The sequence below is a fragment of the Lytechinus pictus genome, chromosome 2 (genome assembly GCF_037042905.1).
Source record: "Lytechinus pictus isolate F3 Inbred chromosome 2, Lp3.0, whole genome shotgun sequence".
Lineage (NCBI taxonomy): Eukaryota > Metazoa > Echinodermata > Echinoidea > Temnopleuroida > Toxopneustidae > Lytechinus > Lytechinus pictus.
In genome coordinates this window covers 36,056,111-36,077,758 of record NC_087246.1, presented here as the reverse complement: position 1 = coordinate 36,077,758, position 21,648 = coordinate 36,056,111, and the positions used below count along the sequence as shown (strand labels likewise).

The following is a 21,648-nucleotide window of genomic DNA, read 5'->3' as shown; positions in this document are numbered from 1 at the left end:
AGGTGAGGTACCCGGCAGGAATAATTCCTTGAATGCACCAAGTGCCTTAAGCAGCTGGATCTAAAGCTGGGATAATATATAGTGTGCCATTGAATAGGCAACTAGATAATCAGCGCCTCATAAATGCTATGTATTATTATTTAACCCTAATAAGACTGGGGGGGGGGGACTGATTCAGCCCCCCCCCTTGACATTTTTCGCGATAAATCTGCTGCGCAATTTTTTTTTCTCAGCGTCGCTCGCTAAATTTTTACTTATATGTCTCGTGTAACTTTTGAGACCAAACTTTCGACCCCCGGGTACGCAGTTCCCAAATTACGCAACATTTTGTAAGTTAAAAAAAAATTACTCAAAAACTTGAATATGTGTACAAATCCAATGCAAATAGTGTTTTTAGCAAAAATTTGTACATATGTATCATTATTTTTCCTTTTACTGATTAACACCAATTAATGTCATCTTGTTTAGCGTCAAAATCAAGTCTCTGACAATTTCCATTGAAAAAAAACAATAAAAATCAAAAAGTTGAAAAACAAAGAAATTTAGAAAAAACAAAAATACATAAGAAAATAATTGTGAAATTGAAATTTTTCATAGTTCATTTGATCAGATGCGTATTAAGGATCTGTGAACCCAAAATTAGCATTTTAGGGGCACTATTTAGTTAATTAGAGCAAACTTGATTTTTCGCATAAATTCTTAGTCGTCTTAGGCATCGAAATAGCCCAGTCTATTTAGGGTTAACTCTTACTAGGCTGGGGTATACAGCAAGGATATAGCTTAGAGGCCACCCCTCAGAACCTCAACTTATTCAGCACCCCGCCCTCAAAATTTTAAAGTATCTACATTTACAAAGTCTAGTTTTGAGACCATAATTGTTCCGAAGTTCTGCAATATTTTGTAAGGGTAGTCGGACCTAAATTTGAACAGGGTGACAGTATGTTATTACTACAATTATATGCCCAGGAGTCGATTAGCAAATGAACGTGTATTTGGAGTCCATTATAAAGTATTGCTTGACTTTCCCTTTTACTCTCAAATAATTTGTTCTCACCCAGCTGATGCTTTCCAGACTGATGGGGAGATATCAGCAAGGAAGCAGAATGGACAGGTTTCAGAACGGGAGCTTGAGGCATTTGAATCTGATGCTAATCTAGGAGATCTAAGTCTGGGAGATGACCCCCTTTCATCAGGAAGTGTGAGTTTGGCATCCAATAACCTTTCGAGACTTTAGCATCATTATTATTATTATTATTGTCTTATTGAACAAGACCCCACTTCCCCCATCCCTATACTAATAGGTACCTTATACTTCATGTCTGGATGTCCTTCCTCCACCGCCCTTAGAAAATGGATGCAGGCTTGAGGAGGATTTAAAAAAAATGACATTACCTTCTTCAACTTAATGCCTTTATGAAATGTCATACATAGCATTTTTATTTATAATAGTGCAATAACATAGAAGCCTCCATTTGCAGTAGAAATACACAGTACTCTCTCTAGACAGGAAGGGGGGGGGTGGAACTTGCTAATCATACTCCCAACTTTTAATTTCCATAAGTTTGAATCTATATAAAAGGACTTGTCAGTGTTGAGAACATGCAAAAAAACATATTTTGTCATTGTTTACATGTCTACAAGTAGGGGAAGGCGGGGTAAGTTGTGACACTTTTTACATTTTGCATGTTAGAATTGATATGACTAGTAATATTGTAGAGATAAGTACCTTGCCTTTAAATTTTATTCTTGGGAAATATTTTTCACCTATATAAAACTTTCTATCCCCAAACTGAAAATCGTTGTGACCTTTGAAAAAACTGATGTCAAATGGCTCAACTTGCCCCATCTGTGGGGTAAGTTGTGCCACCGTCTGGGGTAAATTGAGCCACAAAAACTATGTGCAAAATGTATGCGGGAGAACCAGGATGTCAATTTTTCATTTAAAGTATATTCACTTGCTAATTCTCTATAAATACCAACATCTTCTAAAAGTTAAAGAACTGTCATGTGAATTTGCTCCTTTCTGCCTGCATATCAATGGCTTTTTATGTTTTTAAATTTTTTTATTATATACTAATATAAGAGTTACCATGGCTCAACTTGCCCCATGTTGGTTGGCTTAAATTAGCCCCGTCCGAACTTTTTGTGATATTTTCACATCCACACATTTCTTATGCATCCATCATGTAAAAGACTATGACAAGAGCGAGAATCCATACCTGGACTAACAATATTGTTCTTATTTCTAAAATATATTCAAAGACATTTGTGGGTAAAAAGCAGTTATCTATTTCACACCCTTTTTTACTTTTTTGGCTGAAATTTGTACTTTTCCCTCTAAAAAACTACTTTTTGTTTCAAAGTTGAAAACAATGTGGTGGGGTTGAGGGTTATGCAATGGGTCATCAATAAATGACACCACCACAATGTCTGACTCATTCATTATTAGCCTGGGGGTGGTGGCTCAACTTGCCCCTATGCTCAACTTACCCCGCCTTCCCCTACAGTTATTATAGATTCTGACAAGTAGAACATTGTCAAAATATGGGAAGAAAATTTGTTGGATATGTCTAGGCACTAGGTAAAATACACAATGTATGATTTCTAGGTCTAGTGATTTCTAATGATTATTATTATTTGTATACTTTTCATCTCAGGCCAATGGCTGGAGTGCAGAAGACATGTTTAGAAGGAATGAACAAATGGGTGTCAAGTCATCCTATGATAGCAACCTTGGCGACTACACGTAAGTTCAACTTCTTCCATTCCTTTTTTTATCAAGTACAGTCTAACTTACCCATTTGGGGCTGTTTCATAATGCTTTCTTGAAGCTGCACATGAATTTATTAACAACTTGAATATATTTTTAGATTATCTGTCATTTTAGTTTCCATCAGTTGAATTTTATCATCGTTATCAACCGTTCTTCAGGTAGCGATCTTTGCATATTTCGAGCGCGCTACTCCACACACTATATGTGGAATGCCTAGGCTGCGGTTTCAAATTTCGCGTTAAACATGTCCCCCCACCGAGAGTGTCCCCATAGCAACAAGACTGCTTTACGTGAAGTGGTTTTGAAAACCTGTTTCGGGTGATCAAATGGGAACGCAGCAAAGCGATCTTCCAAACTGGTTTCCTGAACTGATTTCCAGTAAACTAGTTTTAGAAAGTATAATGAGAATGGTGTCTATGAAATGACATCCCACTTCACGAGGACAATATCTCTTATACACAGCAAGATGAGTGAATGAGGTCTTTGTTGAAAGCATGATTAAAAATATTAATGTTATATTGCATTTTGAGTAGGAGTCATGAAAAACATTCAAAGGCAACGTGGTAATTAGGATCAGTTGTTTTAGAACACCTTTCATTTGGTCACAAGTGTGAAGGGAAAAGGATTAGAGTGATCTGTAAAATATCGATAGTTGCTTAAGCCTATTTGTTTTTTAATGTTTTTTTTGTTTGGCCATATAAATTTTGTTTCCATATCAATTTCGTTGTGTAGAACTCCATTAGATATGAAAGACACGGACGATTATCAGAGGAAGATTATGAGGGCTAATCAACTGGCTAAGAAGATTGAGGGTTCTAGTGATTACATGGTTCGAATCGGTAAGGAATTGGAGACTACAGAAGAAGACCGGTTCAGTGCAGTAGTACGTCCAATGAACCCTCCACAGTCTGGTCATAGTTCTTCCTCTTCTCCTGTTAGTGCTTCCAGTAATGAGGGCCATAATAGGTGAGTATTATGAGAACTATGACAAAATCAACCTTCGGGAATACATCTGTGCATGCAAGAATGATACCATAATCCATGTTCTTGATTTTCATGACATTATTCAGACAAAATAGCTTTGGTTCTGTGAACAGACATTGTCACAGCGACCCAATGTTATGTTGGGAATATTCATTATGAGTGCATTTTATATTTTGTGACTATTGGTTTGGGTATGCATGCTTGATTGATTTTTACAATGCTCAGATCTGTTGTAGGGAAAGCCTCTGTTTGGCTTTGTAAAGTCCCTAGTGTAGCTATGTTGTCAGTAATGCATCAGGGTTGACCAAGGAAGTTTAAGTATGGTTTGATTTTATCCTCTTCCTTGTGATTCTTCCTTTCGAAATATGCTATAGTACAGGATGATAAATTCTGTAATTTGACAACATTCATGGTTAGGATTATATTTTTTAGGACAGATTAAAAAAAAAAAAGTCATTTTGGAGAGGTGGGACGATGTCGTTCTCCAGTATTTCAGTTTAAATACAGCTTTGACACATTCATCGGCTCAGCCAAACAAAATAGATTTTTCCCCTTAACCCTCAATCACCCGGGGTATTTTGATTCTTGTCATTCCCGGGGGGGGGGGGCCATTATGGCCCCCCCTTAAGATCTCGGCCGCTGATCGCTCGAGCGACGCAAAAATTTGCATGCTGGTTGTGTGCGATGTAATCTACAAGGCTGTATGGTAAAATTTTCCAAAATAATGAGATTTTATTTTATATGAATTAATTATGCTAATTTATGCATAAATCATACTTTTTGCTCTAATTCACTAAATAAAGCTCCTAGAATGCTAATTTTTGGTTAAAATATTCTTTGTAGCATTCTTAACAATCGCAATTAAAAAAAACTTCGGTTTGGAAATCAATTTCTTATGTATTTTATTGTTTTATGAATTTCTTATGTATTTCCTTTTTTTTTTACTTTTTGTTTTTTATTGTTTTTTCAATGGAAATCGTTCCAGACTTAATTCTGATCATAAGCAAGGCAAAATTAATTAAATTCAATCAGTAAAAGTAGAAATAATGATACATTTATGAATTTTGGCTAAATACACAATTTGCATTGGATTTGTACATGAAATCACGTTTATGAGCAATTTTGGGTCTGACATGCACTTACATAATGTTGCGTAATGTCGTAACCGCGTATCCGGGCGTCACAAATTTGGTCTCAAAATTTGCGCGAGACTTGAAAGTAAAAAGTCAGTGAGCGGCGAGGTCAAAAAATTTTGCGCAGCGGATATATCGCGAAAATTGTCGAGGGGGGGGGCCATTATGGCCCCCCCCCGGGAGAATTAGGGTTAAGACTCTGAAAGACAAAGTAAATCTTTAGATGGTATCGTTTATGAAGTAACATTCTTTTCATTCTTATTTCCTTTCAGTGGCAGGTATGTGCCTCCAGCTTTGAGGAACAAGCAAGATGGCCCATCGCCAAACAGCAGCGGGGGACCCCCCGGTCACCATCATCGGAATCACCAACGGGCCACCCCACCCCCTGTACTGCCCCTGCACAGTGCGGCTGGCCGCAACAGGGCGCAGTCCCCCCACATGCATCCCCCACACCAGCAATCGTACCAGACGTCTCCTCATAACCTCCCCTCCCCACAGCAGAGGGTACAAACACCTCCTCATGGACACCCAGCTGCCAGGAACCAGCAGATGCCCATGCAGATGCAGCAATCACCTCAACAATCTCATATGGCTGCTAATCCAAGGTACATGCAGAATAAGGCCCAGTAACACAGAGCTTTGAGATTGATAGCATACAAATGATGCATGGGTTAAAATGGGTCGGTAGGAACTGTGTGCATGAGGTAACTTTGGCATGGTTTAACCCACGAGGTGCAGCCGAATCGGTTTAGACTGTAATGCCAAAGTTACAGCATGCACACAGTTCCACTGATATGGATAAGTTTTATTGGAATAAACCACAAAAATTAACGATTTACGGGATGCATGATAATTTCATGCGTCCGGTAAATTCAATTTATCAGACGCATGAAAAAATTTACAGGAGGCGCGGATAAATTTACCGGACGCATGATATTTTTACCGGGTGCATTAAATTTCTACCAGAGCATGAAAATTCTAAAATGTAATGCACATCCTTTATAATCCTGGACTACATCAGTATATATGCCTAACTTGATAATATGCTAGCATATACCATATTTGCATAGGCTAATGTAGCCAGCGTACTAGACCCTAGGTCCCTAGTACTAGCCAGCCTCAGGCCACCGGTAGCTTTGTGTGTGTATGCCTGGCCCGCGCCGAGGCCAGGGCCTACTGCTGCCGGCTGCCTGAGCATGCAGTGCAGTGTCTAGCTTGTTTAAGCCTGTGCACTGATCCCCCAGGGCAGCAATAGATCGGATAAAGCCGGCATTTCACCAGCATTTCACCAGCATCAAATAGAAAATTATTTGTACAAATTACAGATCCTTTTGCATCTTATCCTTTATTTGATCAGGCCTAATTCGCAAAATCAAAATTTTGACGTAGATAAGCACTTCAGTTTATATGCGCGATGACATCACAATGGCCTTTTTGCACGATAGCTTCTTATCCTTTCTATTACATATTTGAATTAATGCTTGATTGAACAAATTGATGAATGCAATGATAAGACACAGCCTATGGTCATTGGCCAAACTTTGTATTACTGGTCCTGGGTTTAGTTGCTTATAGCAGCTTGACGCATCAGCTTACCAGGCCATGTTTACAATCGGTAGTATTTATTTTAGTAAGGGGTATATTTAGTCACCGTTTTTATGAAGCGTCCCATTTGTTCTGCACAACTTTTGATTTTGACATTGAATTTTTAAACTCTTGCTCATCTATGGGTGACCTTTTCATCTCATAGGTTTCAAAATAAAGGAGAAATATGAGCATTCATATTGATGTGAATAAGATGTCATTAATCTTTTACCTATGCTGAAAAAATCCTAGTTTTCCCTTTACTGGGACACACTGTATAAGCAATCATTTGGCTAATTCTTTTTATTATTATTTTTTTTTGACGAGTTCAGGTCACCCGTGTCGCAGCCACCCCTCCCTCAAAGGTTACCCTCCAGTGGGAGACGGACTGCCCCTGACATGGGCAATCCTATCATTCGCTCACCAGTGCAATCTAATGTTCCAGCCCCAGCATCGTCGTCATCGATACCGGCCGCTGCGGCTGATAAACCGTCTAATAGTAAGTGACTTCTAGTATGAAAGATTAACACGCTAATTTAGATTTAGATTGTGTATCAATTAATCTATTGCCTACTGGAAGTGGTTGTCCCTGTTTAAAGCTTATGGGAATTAAAAAATTAAGCATGCAATGGCTTCAGAGCCAGTAATTCATCTTGTATTAATGGTCTACAGCGTAACTGACCACTGTCTACTATATGGGATATTAATTCTTATTTTGGAGAAAAGGATAAACTTTTTCATGATTTTCAAACATTTTGTTAAATCTTAAAAATATATTTGTCTACTTACCATTTGGTTTAATTGCTATTTTGCCAAGCTATACAATTTTGTCTAATTATCCACATGGTCTTGAACCATTTAGTGTAGTACCACTCTACGTATATTGTGAGATTAAATGTATTAACCAAATTTTCCTGTGACGGGGTAAAAAAGGATAAGACAAAGTGAAATTGAGACCAACAGGGCACTGGACTATATGTGAATGAAACTAAATGGGAACAAGAACAAGTGCAGTGTAGACCAAACAGCAATGAGACCAATTGATCAGAGACCAAATGAACATTAACCAGTATATATATACACACATTCTTTTCTCGTGATTTCAGTTGAAAAATCAGGGGCTGGTCCTCAAGATGTAGATAAGAAGGCATCCGATTTAACTCAGGCTCCGAGGATTATTCCAACCATAGACAGGAGTCCAAGGCCTGCTAATGATTCAAGTAAAAGTGAGTGCCTCCTCTCTCAAAGTCACCATTTTTTTTTGTGATTTAAAATAAGAAAAAAAAAACTCAGAATCTGGGAAGAACACAGAATTTACTGCATTTCACGGAAAAACACAATTCCCCACATTTTGTACAAGATATTTCTTAAATGTTTATAAACAAAGCAAAATCTGCCCAAATAAAAATACGTGGTGCATCAGCAGAAAATCTAAATTAGACCTGTTTGAAGTGTTTAATGTAATGTGTGTTTATTAACAAGAGTTGTGTATGATTTCGCTATTTGAAAATGCTTAGAATTTTGATTTTGAGGAAATGGAAAACTTGGGACTTACGTGTTTTACAATTAGGGTACATTTTCCTAATAATGACCTCCTGTGCATCAACAAATGAAATATATCTACTGTACACTGTTAAAAAAAATGTGATTTTACAGAAAAAAAAGAAGATTTTGCCGAAAGCTATAACAGAATCATTCTGTAAATTCATAAAACAGGAATTTTTCTGCAATTTAACAGAACAGGTCTGTTTAAAAAGGGGAAAAGAGTGATTTACTTAAGGAAATTTCTAAGATTCCATTCACCAAATACCAATTTCCTGTAAGATTACGCAATCTGGTAAGATTACAGGTGTTCTCAAGACTCTGCTGAAGGAACTTCTTTTATTTTAAGGATAAATTTTCTAACAGTGTAATTACAAATCTACAATAGCAAGATAAATGTATTAGGTAGGCATTCTTAGAGTAACCTGCAAGAGGATGAGAATTTATTATATCACATGTTTACTTCTGAAAATTGACCATATCTGTCATTTTAGGGCCAAAATTACTGTCTCATTTCTATTTTCAAATTTTGAGCCTCTGCATCTCTATTTTTAGCAATCATTATGTGTTTTTTTCCAATCAGTATTGCGTATTGAAATGCAATTATTTAAAAGCTGAAATTCCCCAAAGCTACAGACAATTTGATTTTCTGTGACTGTTAAACCCGTTGGGGTGCCAACTCTGTCCAAAACTTTTCCTCTCTGAATACGGTATTTTTAGGCATATTTGGACATTACTTTGATTAATAATGTTTGGTCTATAAGAATACCGGTATATCATGCAACAAACTTACAGGCCCAAATTAACAAAGCTGGTTTTAAAACCATCGGTTGAACACATGGTTTATGCAGATTTCCTGTATAAATAACGCTTATTTAGCGCGTATATTAAAAAATGTCCAATGCTGATGCGCGCTTTTGTCACAGTGCGCCAACTTTGTATGCTATTATATTCAAGAGTTCACTGTTTGAAGAGTGGACTCCTTAATTAAAAATAGTGGGTTCATGGAATAGTGTGGATAACCACGGCAACAGGCGTCAATTTGCCCACTGTGACAAAAGCCCGCATCCGCATTGGACTTTTTTTGTTATATATATACGCGTAATTATATAAATAATTATTAAATATATAAGCGTAATTTATACAGGAAATCTGCATAAAAACTGATGGATTTAAAAACCAGCTTTGTGAATTTGGGCCATAATGTCCCCCTCTGCAACATTTTGTATATAAACTTAGCATCATGTCAAATACATGTTTCAGATGCAGTCCATTTAGCGTCAAGATGCGCCTAAAAGCTCTGGCCCAATTGAATTTTCTCTGGTCAATAGCAGTAATGCAATAGATCCAATAAACAAATCAAACTCAAACCTAACTTCATAACTCCTTAACTCCATATGGGAGTTTTGTTCTGATAAGGAATTATGAAAGGATGAGACAATTTTGGTGGAAGCGCCGTGGTGTAGCAGTTCTGACTTTCGCCTTGTAATCAGAGGCAAATTGCAAATTATCTTACTGATTAAAAGCCTAACGGGAGTAGAATTGTTTTGAATGTCTTTTTTATGTTGAATGTTCTCCTGTGACTCTTTTCTTCTGTTGCAGAGCAAACTATAGACAATTTGAAGGAGTTTGGAGATAATTTCATGGTGAGTAATTAAATCAATAATAGTATAATCGATCGCTGATCATGAGACAATCACTAGCAGGTCATGCTGGTATGCATGATTGCAACAGATCAAGTCTGACCTTGGTATGGCACCACCCATTTTGGTATTGCAATGAAACAATTGCATTTGTGTAGAACACTGATACTATACAATACTAGAACTTTTGTTCTATCTATTTTAGCTTTCTCACATTATCTAAACTCAAACCTCAATATGTTAAATGGAGCTCGAAGATAGATTTATGAAAGCCATTTTCGTCCACATTTCTTAACTTTAAGCTTTTTGTTATTTTAAGGTTATTTAATTTCTCATGCAGCAAGCCTAGAAATGTTCTGAGACAACTAGTAAATAACTGATCGGTAAATTTCAGAAATAAAGGCATGAGGTCTGGGGCCCGTTTCATAAAGGACTTGCAACTGTTGAACTTTGCCATACTACCATGGTAACCTTGATTCTGATTGGCTGCTGAGCCCTGTTGCCATGGTAGTTGCCATTATGGCAAAGCTAAAACAGTTGCAAGTCCTTTATGAAACGGGGCTCCTGAACTCTACTTTTCCCCAACAGTTACAAGATAAGGACAAGGCGGGAGCAGCCACAACACAAACTTTCTCACAACCGGCATCACCGCACGCAGCCACTGCTACTCAGGGGGCTACCACACCGAGCACACCAACCCAGCCACCTCAAGAGCAACAGCAACAACAACAAGGCAAGCCTGCTGTTGCTGCTGCTACAGCACAACCCATGCAACCATCACCAGGAGGACCAGTTAGTGAGCCTGCAACGTCTGCTCCTTCCAGTTCCTCAGTTGCTCCTGTTGTAGCAACAACGCAGGCACCTGTCACGTCGTCGACAGTGGCTGCTACTGCAACGTCTACCATGCAGACGCCTGAAAAAGTCACAACTCCAACCTTGACTGGAGATGAGAAAAAAGATGCAGCAGATGTGTAAGTGCAGTTGCTTCCTGTATATTCCTTTATGTGTGGTCCTTGATGAAGTCTGATTGTAAATGTTGCTTTAGGTCATCTACTCTTTCAAGTCTTCCAACTCTAAGATCTCTGATATTTACCTAAAGTAACTAATAATAGATAAGTGAGTGTTTTTACTGAAGGGGGAGGGGGGGGGGTACGGATTCTCACATGTGCATATTGGACTCATTATTATACAAATAATGCACATAAGCTCATGCATGCAGGGCCAAATAATGAACGATGTGCGAGAAGAGCCAATGGATATACCGCACCGAGGTCTGCAGGACCGAGTGCGGTATATCCATTTGGTGAGTCGAGCACAGAGTTCATTATTTAGGTCCTCTATGAACAAGAATGCATGCATTACCCCCCCCCCATGTTACAGAGATGCCCGAATGCTATATTTGATCTTAATTCTAGATAATTCCTGACCTCGCATTATCCTGCACTCTGACGTCAGATTGCAGGATAGCGCATTTTGGATGCCATAGTGCAATTTGCTGAATATCATGTGATCCGTTTTGGACCAATCACATTACAGAACATTCTTGGGAGTTGTATGATATTCTATCATATTTGGAGCATAAATCTGCGCCTTGGGCTGGTATAGGTATAATTCATTTATTTCAAATGAAATCTACAGTACAAGATCTACATAAATATTGTTTTCCTCTAAATCATTAAATTCTATATGGAATATGAAAGACATGTATTATAGAGAGAGAGTAGTGATGTTTTCAGAATGCACAAAGGTAATACATTGTATCATTCTTGTCTTTATGTAAACTACAGGGTCAAGAAGTCAACGCTAAATCCAAATGCAAAGGAATTCAACCCACTTGCAAAACCATTTGTTCCAGTAAGTAATTTAGTTAAAGAAATGTTATCAACTGTTACATGGGGAATTTGATACCATTTTAGACGTTGTCCACCCATGTTTATGACAGACAAATGTAAATATAAATATAAGCAATGCACTCTGTTTCATACATGTTACATGATTCGTCTCCTCACTCTGTAGTTGAAATTGTGTGAGGCTTTGGTGAAGGATATCTCTTGCTGGGACAGTAAGTTACCAGCTTCATCAACGTAACTTTGCTTGTAATTTTCCAGAACATGTTCATGCTGGTGTGAGTGACCTTATCTGAATTGGCACGAAAGCTTTGTCTCTCTTTTTGTGGTAATTTTTTAATCCTATTTGAATAGGTATATACTAAAGCAATGTCTTATTTTCTGTAATAATTTTGTGACCATATTTGGATTGATTTTTCTTGTTTTCTTTACAGCAGAGGATGCATCCCCAAAAGACACCTACCCCTCCACGACCACCATCCCAACCTAGTCCAGCCCCCCAGGTTATACCTGGTCAGGCCTATAGTCAGCAGCTCAATCAGCCCATCCTTGGAATACCACTTCCTCAGCCTGTACACTACACCCCGATCAGGGGAGTGGGACCAAGAAAAGGTAAGCCTTCACAATTCATTTTCCTCCGAGGTCACTCACTTGACTCCATTGTAGTTCTCATGCATACACGCTACATGTACCAGGTGTCCTTGAAGTATATCCCCGAAAGAATTGACATTATTGGTGAAATTTATACCCTTTTCATGTTTTGTATTAAACGCCAGTACAAATGCAACCCTTACTCTCGAAGGGAAGAGGGTGGGGATGGGGCAAATATTGCACAGACCTAAAGATAATGCAACAGATTGACTTCGGGTTGAAATATTCCAGGCCTTTTTGAGAAAAAAAGTGTTCGGGTCAAGGATATGTCTGAAAATTTGGTTGCTTTGATGGGTATCGACCCATTGAAAACATGAAGTGATGACCTTATTTTTTAAATATCTCTCTAGGTGCCACAAACCTGCCCCAGATCAGATCGCACGGCGGTCAACACGACATTCACATGTTACCGGTATCGATAGCTGCGGGTCAGCCCTTGGTCGCACCGGTTCCTACCATGCTACCCTTCACTCCCCACCAGGCTGGTCCTGGCGGTGGCCCCGTCTCTAGCGCTCAACCAATCAACCATACCCAGGTGTTGGGTCATAATCCCAATGTGCCCTACGTCTACAACGTCCACCAACAGAAGGTAGTATGTTTTTTGCGATTTGATAGCAATGATGGATTCTTGGATATCTGTAATATTAATGATTATTTTTGTGTTCTATAAAATAGCGAATTGGAAAATGAATTGATGAATATAAAGAAATAGATTGCCAAGAAACAAATTTTGCACAACAAATTGCATGCAATCTAATCGCCTCAATATACAGTAATACTAATGAATACTACAAATCATGAGCAGGATGTGAATTAATCATGAACATTGAAGGCATAAAGGGGGATGGCCAAAGGGATATCAAATCAAAGACGAAGACTCGAAAAGATCTGTTTTAAGCTTGACTGTGAGACTTTACAGCACTTGAAATCCATTTTTAATTGAATTTTGTTCAGGCGATGGGTCCCAGGTTAGCAACCCAACAGAACATGGTAGCGGCAGGCCAACCTGGCGGCCATAGTCAACATCAGATGTCACAGGATCCACAACAGGTCATGGTCTTTCCAACACAGATGATTCGTAAGTACCATTCCTAGAAATATTTACAATGGATACTTACAATTTTTTTGTAATGTTATTGTACATAGTTTGCCATAGACTTAAAGTTGGGCTCAAAGTCGTCGTCGAAGTTAGCATGGTTCTAAAGACAGCCACATATTACATTATCTGATATTAGATGCGATTGATGCTATAAAGTGCACATGAACATGGTATGGCTATGAACATGGAAAATTATACAAAGTCATTCAAATACTGTATTTATGGCTATACCTTTTTGTACAAGTGTATATCAGTTTCTAATTGTTTTGATGTCCTTGCAATGGTTTTATGAACTAAAGATTTGTTAAAAAAAATTGTTTTGAGTATTTCTATGTTTTTTTTACAAGGTATGTGCTTTTCATTCTGGACTCTGTTACGACTCCAATGACTTGGGAATCATCATTTTTTTTCTTTCCACAGCTGCCGGTTTAGGTAATTTCCAGCACCCGGGTAACATCCCCATCTCACAGCAGACGCCCAGTCAGATGCCTACCCCATACCATCAATTCAGCCAGCCCCAGCCCCATCAGAACCCGACGGTCCAATATCAGCACCAGCAACCCCACCAGCAGTCTCATCAGCAGCACCCTCACAATCACCAGCACACCACCCCACCCCTCTCCCATACCCCTCAGGGTCAGAGTCAGGGGAGCATGATGCAGCAGGCCCAGGCTGCCCACGGGGGTAGGCCGTCACCAAGCCCTGTCAATCAGGCTGCTATGCATCAGGCCAACCAACAGGTTTGAATACTTTTCATTCGTCATGACGCATTACTAAATGTTTTTCATATCACCTGATATGGAGCAACTGCCCACATGTGACATCGTAAAAATCAACATTTTAAACAGATCTTGCCATATGTTGTAAATTTGAGAATCATCCTTTTGCAGATTAAAGGGGATTCTCCAGGCTGCTAGTATTGAAATTTAAATAAAAATAGTAAAATTCAATGAGCAAAATGCAACAGTGGTACAGTTAAATATCAAATTTTGGAGATTTGTCATGAGTGATGTGGGTGCCAGTTCTTGTTGTGATCGTGCGATCAACGACCAAGATCTGACGGGGGCACCAAATAAGCCTACAAATTTTGTCAAGAAACAAATCCTCAAAATTACAATATATACTGTTGCATATCTTTTATAGCAGCCTTTGAAAGCCAACTGTTCCAAGCACATATTTGCATTATAAAGAGATTTAACAAGAAATTTATTCACAATCTATTGTAAATAGTGATTGCCAATTTGTAAGTGATATGTCAATTTATAATCCTTATCACATGAAGAAAGTGGCAATACCAAAATTTTTCCTAGTTTTTTTTTTAATAACATGAAATCATTTGCTTTTAATCAATGAAAGTAAATATACATTTATGAATTTTGACCTTATACATAATATGCATTTAATTTTCACATGAAATCATGTTTTTGATTAATTTTTGATCTGACATGCACTTATGAAATATTGCTTCGGATCTGCAGACCCGGGGGTCGTGAATTTGGTCTTAAAAGTTGCACAAGGTTTGAAAGGAAAAAAAGTCATAACAAATTGTGGCACGATCTATTCACATTACAGATTTATCACAAAAAATGTCAAAAGTAGGGGGGGTGTGGTTTTTTTTTAGCCGTGCTAGATGGGGTTAAGTGACAAGTGAATGTTGGATGTGCTGTGGTTTGAAATTCATGTGAATTTTCTCCTTATACCTCCTGCAGCAACAGCAGCCGCACCAACAGCAACATCAGCAATTCCATCCACAGAACATGCAAGCTATGGGTCAACAACAGCAACAGAACCACCAGATGATGGCTGCCATGGTTGCCGCCAACCAGCAGGGTGGTGGCAATGCCGGCGCCCCTCACGCTACCAACAACCACAACCAGCAACAGAACATCATCCAACCAATGCACCCCCACCCTCAACCGGTCCTCCACCAGTACCCCCACGCGCCCCATGCGGTGGCGAATATCACCAATGTGACCCCTGTGCACTCATCGCCCCACCCCCACCCCAAGCCAGTCTTCCTTTCTAGCAATCAGGGGCAGCACGGAGGAGGGGCTCAACCTATCAACATTCACGGTCAACATGGCCAACAATCTATACTAACATCACCAGTCCAAGGTCCTTACATGCAGGCGCAGCCAGGTTAGTTCAGTATCATCCACAACAATTTATACCATGTCAACCTTCTCTCATCTGACAACAATACAGAACAATAAACAGCTATGTAAAAAAGAAATTAGAGAGCAATGAAAGTCATAAACCCTAATAATTCATTATATAAACATACATATAATGTTTTTATTTTGTTTTATCCCTTATTCTATTGTTCAATTTAAATGGCTGTATAGACTTAAACGTGTACAGCATGTAAAGTTTTCAATATCATAATATTTTAATTGTGAATTGATGTTACTGGCACCACAGGTTGCATTTTTAGTGTTATATGTAAGCAATTTTTACACGATTATGATTTTATATTTTTATCTCTTGCACTTCATTCAATTTAATATCCATCCATACTCTGGTGTCTCTCCAGGTCAATTACAACAGGCCCAAGTGCAACAATTTCAGCCTAATAATTGAAGAGATCTTCAGCATTATTTATGGAAACAAGTCACAGTAAGTTTAAAATATGATTGATAATTTCAGTATTCTCTACATCATTCCTAGTTAGACTGTAGAGTATTCAATTCAACCTAATCTCCCTTTAAAATTAGGTTATCTCCTGGAACTTAAAAAGGAATAGAATTTGTTTGATGCATTTAGAAGTAAAAAATAATTATATGTCATTCTTGATAATAGTGTAGATTTGTAGAACGTACACACTGTCCATAGACACTCATAGTATGTAAACAAGCTACAGATATAAAAAAAATCTAAAAATCAATCTAAGATCCTAATAGTCTATAATCCTTAAAATAGCAATCAAAGTACAAATGTAATTCCATCTTGTAAATTTCTTATGCTTCACAATTGGTAATTTGTTCTATTTGCAGTTTCTTCAAAAACCCAGTTAATTTTTCCCATTTGTTTATTCTGTTTGCTAGAATATGCAGTTTAAAACTTGAGAATGGATTTCAAGTCGTGACAAGTAACAGAGAATGCTGCATTAGAAACTTGAGTATGACAGCTGACATTGCTACTACTGTGTGATTCGAGACTGCCGATCGAGCAACGAAAATGTTTACTTGCCTGTGGATTTTATCTGCGCTTTGGTTGTGAGTGTCTTTTACCCATGGCTGTTGCATTCCAGGACCATTCACAGAGTGAACTGAATGACAATTGTGAGAGTATAGTGATTAGAACAGGATTCCAATCAGCTAATGCTGCCACTGGACATTGAATTGCAATCAGTTTGCCGACTGGCCGGACTGCTTAGTTATGACGCTGCGAGTGCATGGATACCAAGAAGTACTGGATGGATAGTGTATTTGGACTGGTGTAGTGGAACTTGTTAAAAAACTCCTTCGGACCTTATGTTTTCATACAACGGAAGGAGATTGCTTTTAACCAGCTTGTTGTTTTGCCTTTTAAGGAAGGACATACTTTGGAGTAGACTTTAATAAAAGCTATACAATGAAGATGCAGATGACTGCATGATGATGCTGATGATAATACGGTGACGATAGTCATCCAGACTCTGCTCCGAGGCTGCTATATCGGGTGGAAGAAGAGCAGAGAGAAAAACTATGATAAAAGAAAAAAAAAGAAACACCTGTTATCAAAGATTATAATGATATATATGATACCTTTTAGCCAAACAATGCATTTCTGAGGAATGCTTTTAAATTGGCCTTCCTCCAGAAAATTATTATAATGACGACCAGAGGAAATCTTTTAAGAGGATGTTACAAAGTGATAGATTTTAATCTCCGCCAGGGTACGGTTCAAGTGGATATTAATTTTATCTCGTAAAGCTGAAATTCTATTTATTAACAAAGGGTCATTCTCTTGAGGATTGGTATGATATTGGGGGAATACGAATTTCATAAAGCTTTGATATTTGTTTTGGTACTGAGAATACCAAAATCATCGGGGGAAATATGGTTTGAATCTGATCAATATAGTAGCATGCTATTCCCAGGCAAAATAGACATAAATGGAGATTATAAAAATTCGTTAAAAAAAAATCACAAAAATTATATAATTTTCTCGTATTAAGAGTTTTAAATTGCAATTGTAGCTCTTCAGGTGGATCAAGTAAAACAATTGAATAATTGCAGTTAATGGACCATGATATATATCTGAAACTAATCCACTGGACTCTATAAAGGTGGGAAAAAACAGATACATTACTTGATATATCATATTTGAAAGGGGATCTGCAGATCAGTGACTAAGTTTTTTGCCTGATTATTTGATGTCACTAAATATACAAAGCTATGTGAACCTGCACAAGCGAGGAGGTTTAACTGCGAAGTACTGCCTTGCACTAGGTGTGCAATATAATATCCCCACAAAGGGATAAAACGGCAGTGCTTTAAACACTTTTATGTCCCCAACTGCCCTCTGGGGATAAGGAGAAGAGGTTGTGGAGTTGGAAGATAAGATGTATTCTTCCAAATAAATAAGAAAAAAATCAAAGGGTTTGTATGTTTTGGGTTAGGGTTGGCCGGTACAGTCTCAGCTTGGGCTCAATTTATTTCATTATTTTGGAGCTTTTTTTGCCATAAGATAATGAAAACAGTGCTTTCTATAACATTTGATCATATCTATCTTGTGCTTGACAAACATCTATTTAACAAGTTAATGTCTATTTTTGGTTGTTTATTAATTTAAATAATGAATTGCCTAATGCTGCCATTCTTTGATTTTGCTTTATACATTTGTTTTATGTGGATTGGACCCTTTCATGGAATAATTTGCTTCCCACCTCAGTTATAATAGCTACCATTTATTCAAGTTTGTTGACATTCACATGATATTTTTCTAGATGTTTCACTCAAAATCTACACCAGATACAGTGTTCATCAGCAGTAAAAGCAAAACTTCTGGACCCCAATATGTTCATGTGTGGTATTACAACTTTGGGTTTGATGTCAAATACTAATGGAGAGACTTCAAAATCCTGAATTGGCAATGTTTTGATGCAACAAATCTCTGGTTCTATTTCCATACAATTTTCTTCAGTTTCATCATAGTATTGCATAGGGTATAGGTAATGTCCCTATAACCCTGATGGTTTGTGCAACAATAGATTTGGGATGAACAGTTCAGTTCAGCACAGTCCTTCAGAAAACACAGCAGAAGAGACTACAGAACGTCTTGAATTCACAGCTCTTGTTGTTTGCATTTCTCATTTGTAACCTTCAACTCAAAACCAATAAGTTATTCACTTGAGAATAGACATATATATCATACTGTAATGATATTTTGCATAAATGCCTACAAAAAGCCAAGTAGTCGGTTCATCATGAATTGTTCCCCAATTTCCCAATTAATGACAACAAAGATCTTTCCAATATCTTTTTAATGTGAAGATTTTAGATGAAAACATATGCATCCCATGATATGAGTGTATAAGCTGCAAATCTTGAAGTGTATGCCTTGTGTCCTATTATTGTTCTAGCCTTTGTCCCACCTTGTTTCGCCAGCGTGAATGAAAAAAAAAAGAACAAAACAAAATTGAGAGGTGAAGGTTTTAATACATTTTTAAAAACAAAAATCCTTAAACTGTTTAGTAAGATTGTAAGCATGGGGATCAGCTTATCCAAGCTGTTTATTTACACTCGTGAGAAAAAAATTCCTTTAATAAAACAAGCTGAGACTTACTTTGTTGTGTTTGATTGTTCTTTATTATATTTCATGATTTTTGTTGTGTGTATTTACATGTTTAAAATGCTAATTGGGGGGTACCCATTGCTGATACATTTCCTCACTTAAAGAGCATATTTTTCTTGTAAAAAAAAATCCACCTAAACAGACGTTATTGTCGAGCAATACTAGCCTATTTTGGCACTTCTTTGTCATTGTTGTAACCACGTTGTATCCCTTAAGCGAAATGTGCTCTTGGTATTGTTCATAATGTGCATGAAGCCGAGTAGCCACACGCCGTTTTGATGTACATCATACTCATGACCAGGCCGGAAGGTTCCTAGACATGATGGGTGTTTCATAAAGCTGTTCGTAAATTATGAATGACTTGATGCACGATTGTGATGCTTTCTTGCGCTTAATGGTCCCTATGTATCTGACTTGGCACCTATGAACATGTTCCAGTCGTGCGTTAAGTGTACGGACAGCTTTATGAAACACCCACCCAGCTCCATTACATTTGCTCCTGCGACAATTGCTTCGCTGTAAATTCCACACACAAAGGGAATAACCAACTTCAACCCTTGATTTTAACACTATACCCTATCCCAAACATAATCCAAACCTAACTTAAACCCTACTGCAACCCTCACCCTATATCTTGGATGAAATAAAGTCTGGAGCAACTGTCGCCGGAAAAATGTGTCACCCCTTAACCCAGGTTGTAAAATGTTGATATGCAATTTAAAAATCAGGGCCCATAGTGATAGCTGTATGTCAAATCAAGAAGCTACCCTTTGTAATAAAACTGGAAATGAATGGATGAATTTGATTTTCCTACCAAAAGATAACAAATTTTTGCTATTCTTTATCGATATCCATATCTCAATATTTGCCAAGAAATTAAATATTCACAATATGCTTTCAAGCCGCTGGCGGATCCAGGGGGGGGGGGGGGGGCATGAGCTGAATGTGCCCCCCCCCCCTTTTGAGAGTCATAAAAAAAGTTAATGTAAATATGCCTTTTCTACCCAAGTGTCCCCCCTCCCTTTGGAAAATCCTGGATCCGCCCCTGTTCCAAGCTATCCTAAGTTATCAATAAAGATTGAATTAATATAATTCTACTTCACAGAATAGGTCTGGGGAGCGTTTCATGAAAGGACATGTCGGATGTTTCATCCGACAAGTTCCATTTTATCAGACAGTTACCATAGTAACAGTGCTTTGCAGCCAATCAGAATCAAGGAAAGATGTCGGATCCGACAAAAATGTTGATGAAATGCTCTCCAGATTGTTTGGGTAAATGGAATAGGCATTAGGACTTTTGTTTGAAAAAATGCACATGGCTCGATGGCAAGAGATTCACTGTACCCCTTGATTGTAGTTCCTTTAGAGCACTTACAGGTGATTATTAGTTTACCCAGGGGGTTGTTTCACAAAAGATTTAAAGAAAACCCAAGGAAAGAATCAATCTTATTGGAAAAGGTAATTTGAGAGGAGCAATTTAAAACAAGTTTCGGCAAAATCGGTTATAAAATTAGAGTTATGGAAGTTTGAAAAGTCTTTTAGCACTTTCTATAGGGATCCTCAATTTGGCAAACATAGTTTAAATTGACTGATTTTGTGGACAACTCTCCATTTTTTTTAGTTATTATCTCCTGACCTGGTCATATGAAGTGTGAATTAAACTTGTTTGGCTCAGGAGGGAAGATGTGATTTGAAAGATAATTTGGGAATATCTGAAAAGTTGTGAACAAAACAAAGGAGAGAGTTGTCCAGAATATCAACAATTTTGAAGCATTTTTTTTCCACGTTGAGGATCCTCATAAAAATAAGAAAAACAAGACTTTTCAAACTTCTATAACTTGAAAAGGAAAAGAAAAGAAAAAAGGAGAGGAGAAAAAGAAGAAAAAAGAAGAAAGAGGAAGAAAAGTGAAAAAAAAAAACCAAGGGAGGGAAATAATTAGAATATTGAAAACTTGCAGATCATGTAAAACCAAAGATTGCTTGTGCTCGATACTTGTATTGCCTGTTGAGTGGTATAAAAATCTGCTATGGGGGGAGTTTCATTTACATTTTCGTCCGACAAGTTGTCAGATCTGAAAACTTTTCATGACTTTGATTGGCTGAGAAGCACTGTTACTATGGTAACCGTTGGATAAAATGGGACTTGTCAGATAAAACGTTCGACAAGTCGTTTCATGAAATGCTCCCCTGGAGGATAACATGGGGCTTATAAAATATATGCTCCTCTGGATTCAAGTTTTCATTATGTTTTTAGCAAGATGTGCATCCTGTTGTGATTACAAGTAAGTGTTCAATATAAGAAATTTTCAATTCACACTTTGCACTTGCATTATTTGATTAGTGAGGGGGCAGCCTCCCGGCCCCCTGATAAAGCATTTTTTTTTTTTACATTCTAATGCACAGGTTTTCCATTGTTCCATCTTCCATGTGGCTATCTGAAAAATAAATAGAAATAATATAAAGTTTTATTCTAACAAAAAATAACATAAAATACAGGGGGAAAAAAAGTTGTGTTCCCACACCGGGAATCGAACCCGGGCCACGGCGGTGAGAGCGCCGGATCCTAACCACTAGACCATATGGGATTTACATGAGAAAGAAAGGGAATCGTAGT

At 37.8% G+C, this 21,648-nt stretch overlaps 1 protein-coding gene and 1 non-coding gene across 2 annotated transcripts in view; one reads left to right on the top strand and one right to left on the bottom strand.

The window, feature by feature from the left end:
• Positions 1-19,024, top strand: part of LOC129254329 (ataxin-2-like) — a 29,227-nt gene extending 10,203 nt beyond the window's left edge. Inside the window, exons 6-21 of the mRNA XM_054892783.2 lie at positions 1,059-1,198; positions 2,658-2,746; positions 3,506-3,739; positions 5,163-5,495; positions 6,807-6,973; positions 7,581-7,700; positions 9,619-9,662; positions 10,248-10,630; positions 11,447-11,513; positions 11,941-12,118; positions 12,508-12,746; positions 13,112-13,235; positions 13,677-13,996; positions 14,966-15,395; positions 15,790-15,872; positions 16,301-19,024. Coding sequence (XP_054748758.2) covers positions 1,059-1,198; positions 2,658-2,746; positions 3,506-3,739; positions 5,163-5,495; positions 6,807-6,973; positions 7,581-7,700; positions 9,619-9,662; positions 10,248-10,630; positions 11,447-11,513; positions 11,941-12,118; positions 12,508-12,746; positions 13,112-13,235; positions 13,677-13,996; positions 14,966-15,395; positions 15,790-15,836 — 2,915 coding nt within the window. The 3' untranslated portion in view covers positions 15,837-15,872; positions 16,301-19,024. The remainder of the gene's footprint in view (positions 1-1,058; positions 1,199-2,657; positions 2,747-3,505; positions 3,740-5,162; positions 5,496-6,806; positions 6,974-7,580; positions 7,701-9,618; positions 9,663-10,247; positions 10,631-11,446; positions 11,514-11,940; positions 12,119-12,507; positions 12,747-13,111; positions 13,236-13,676; positions 13,997-14,965; positions 15,396-15,789; positions 15,873-16,300) is intronic.
• A 2,523-nt stretch (positions 19,025-21,547) lies between these two features.
• TRNAE-CUC (transfer RNA glutamic acid (anticodon CUC)) lies at positions 21,548-21,619 on the bottom strand. Its single transcript has one exon. It is a non-coding gene; the product is annotated as a tRNA-Glu (tRNA).
• Positions 21,620-21,648: the final 29 nt, after the last annotated feature.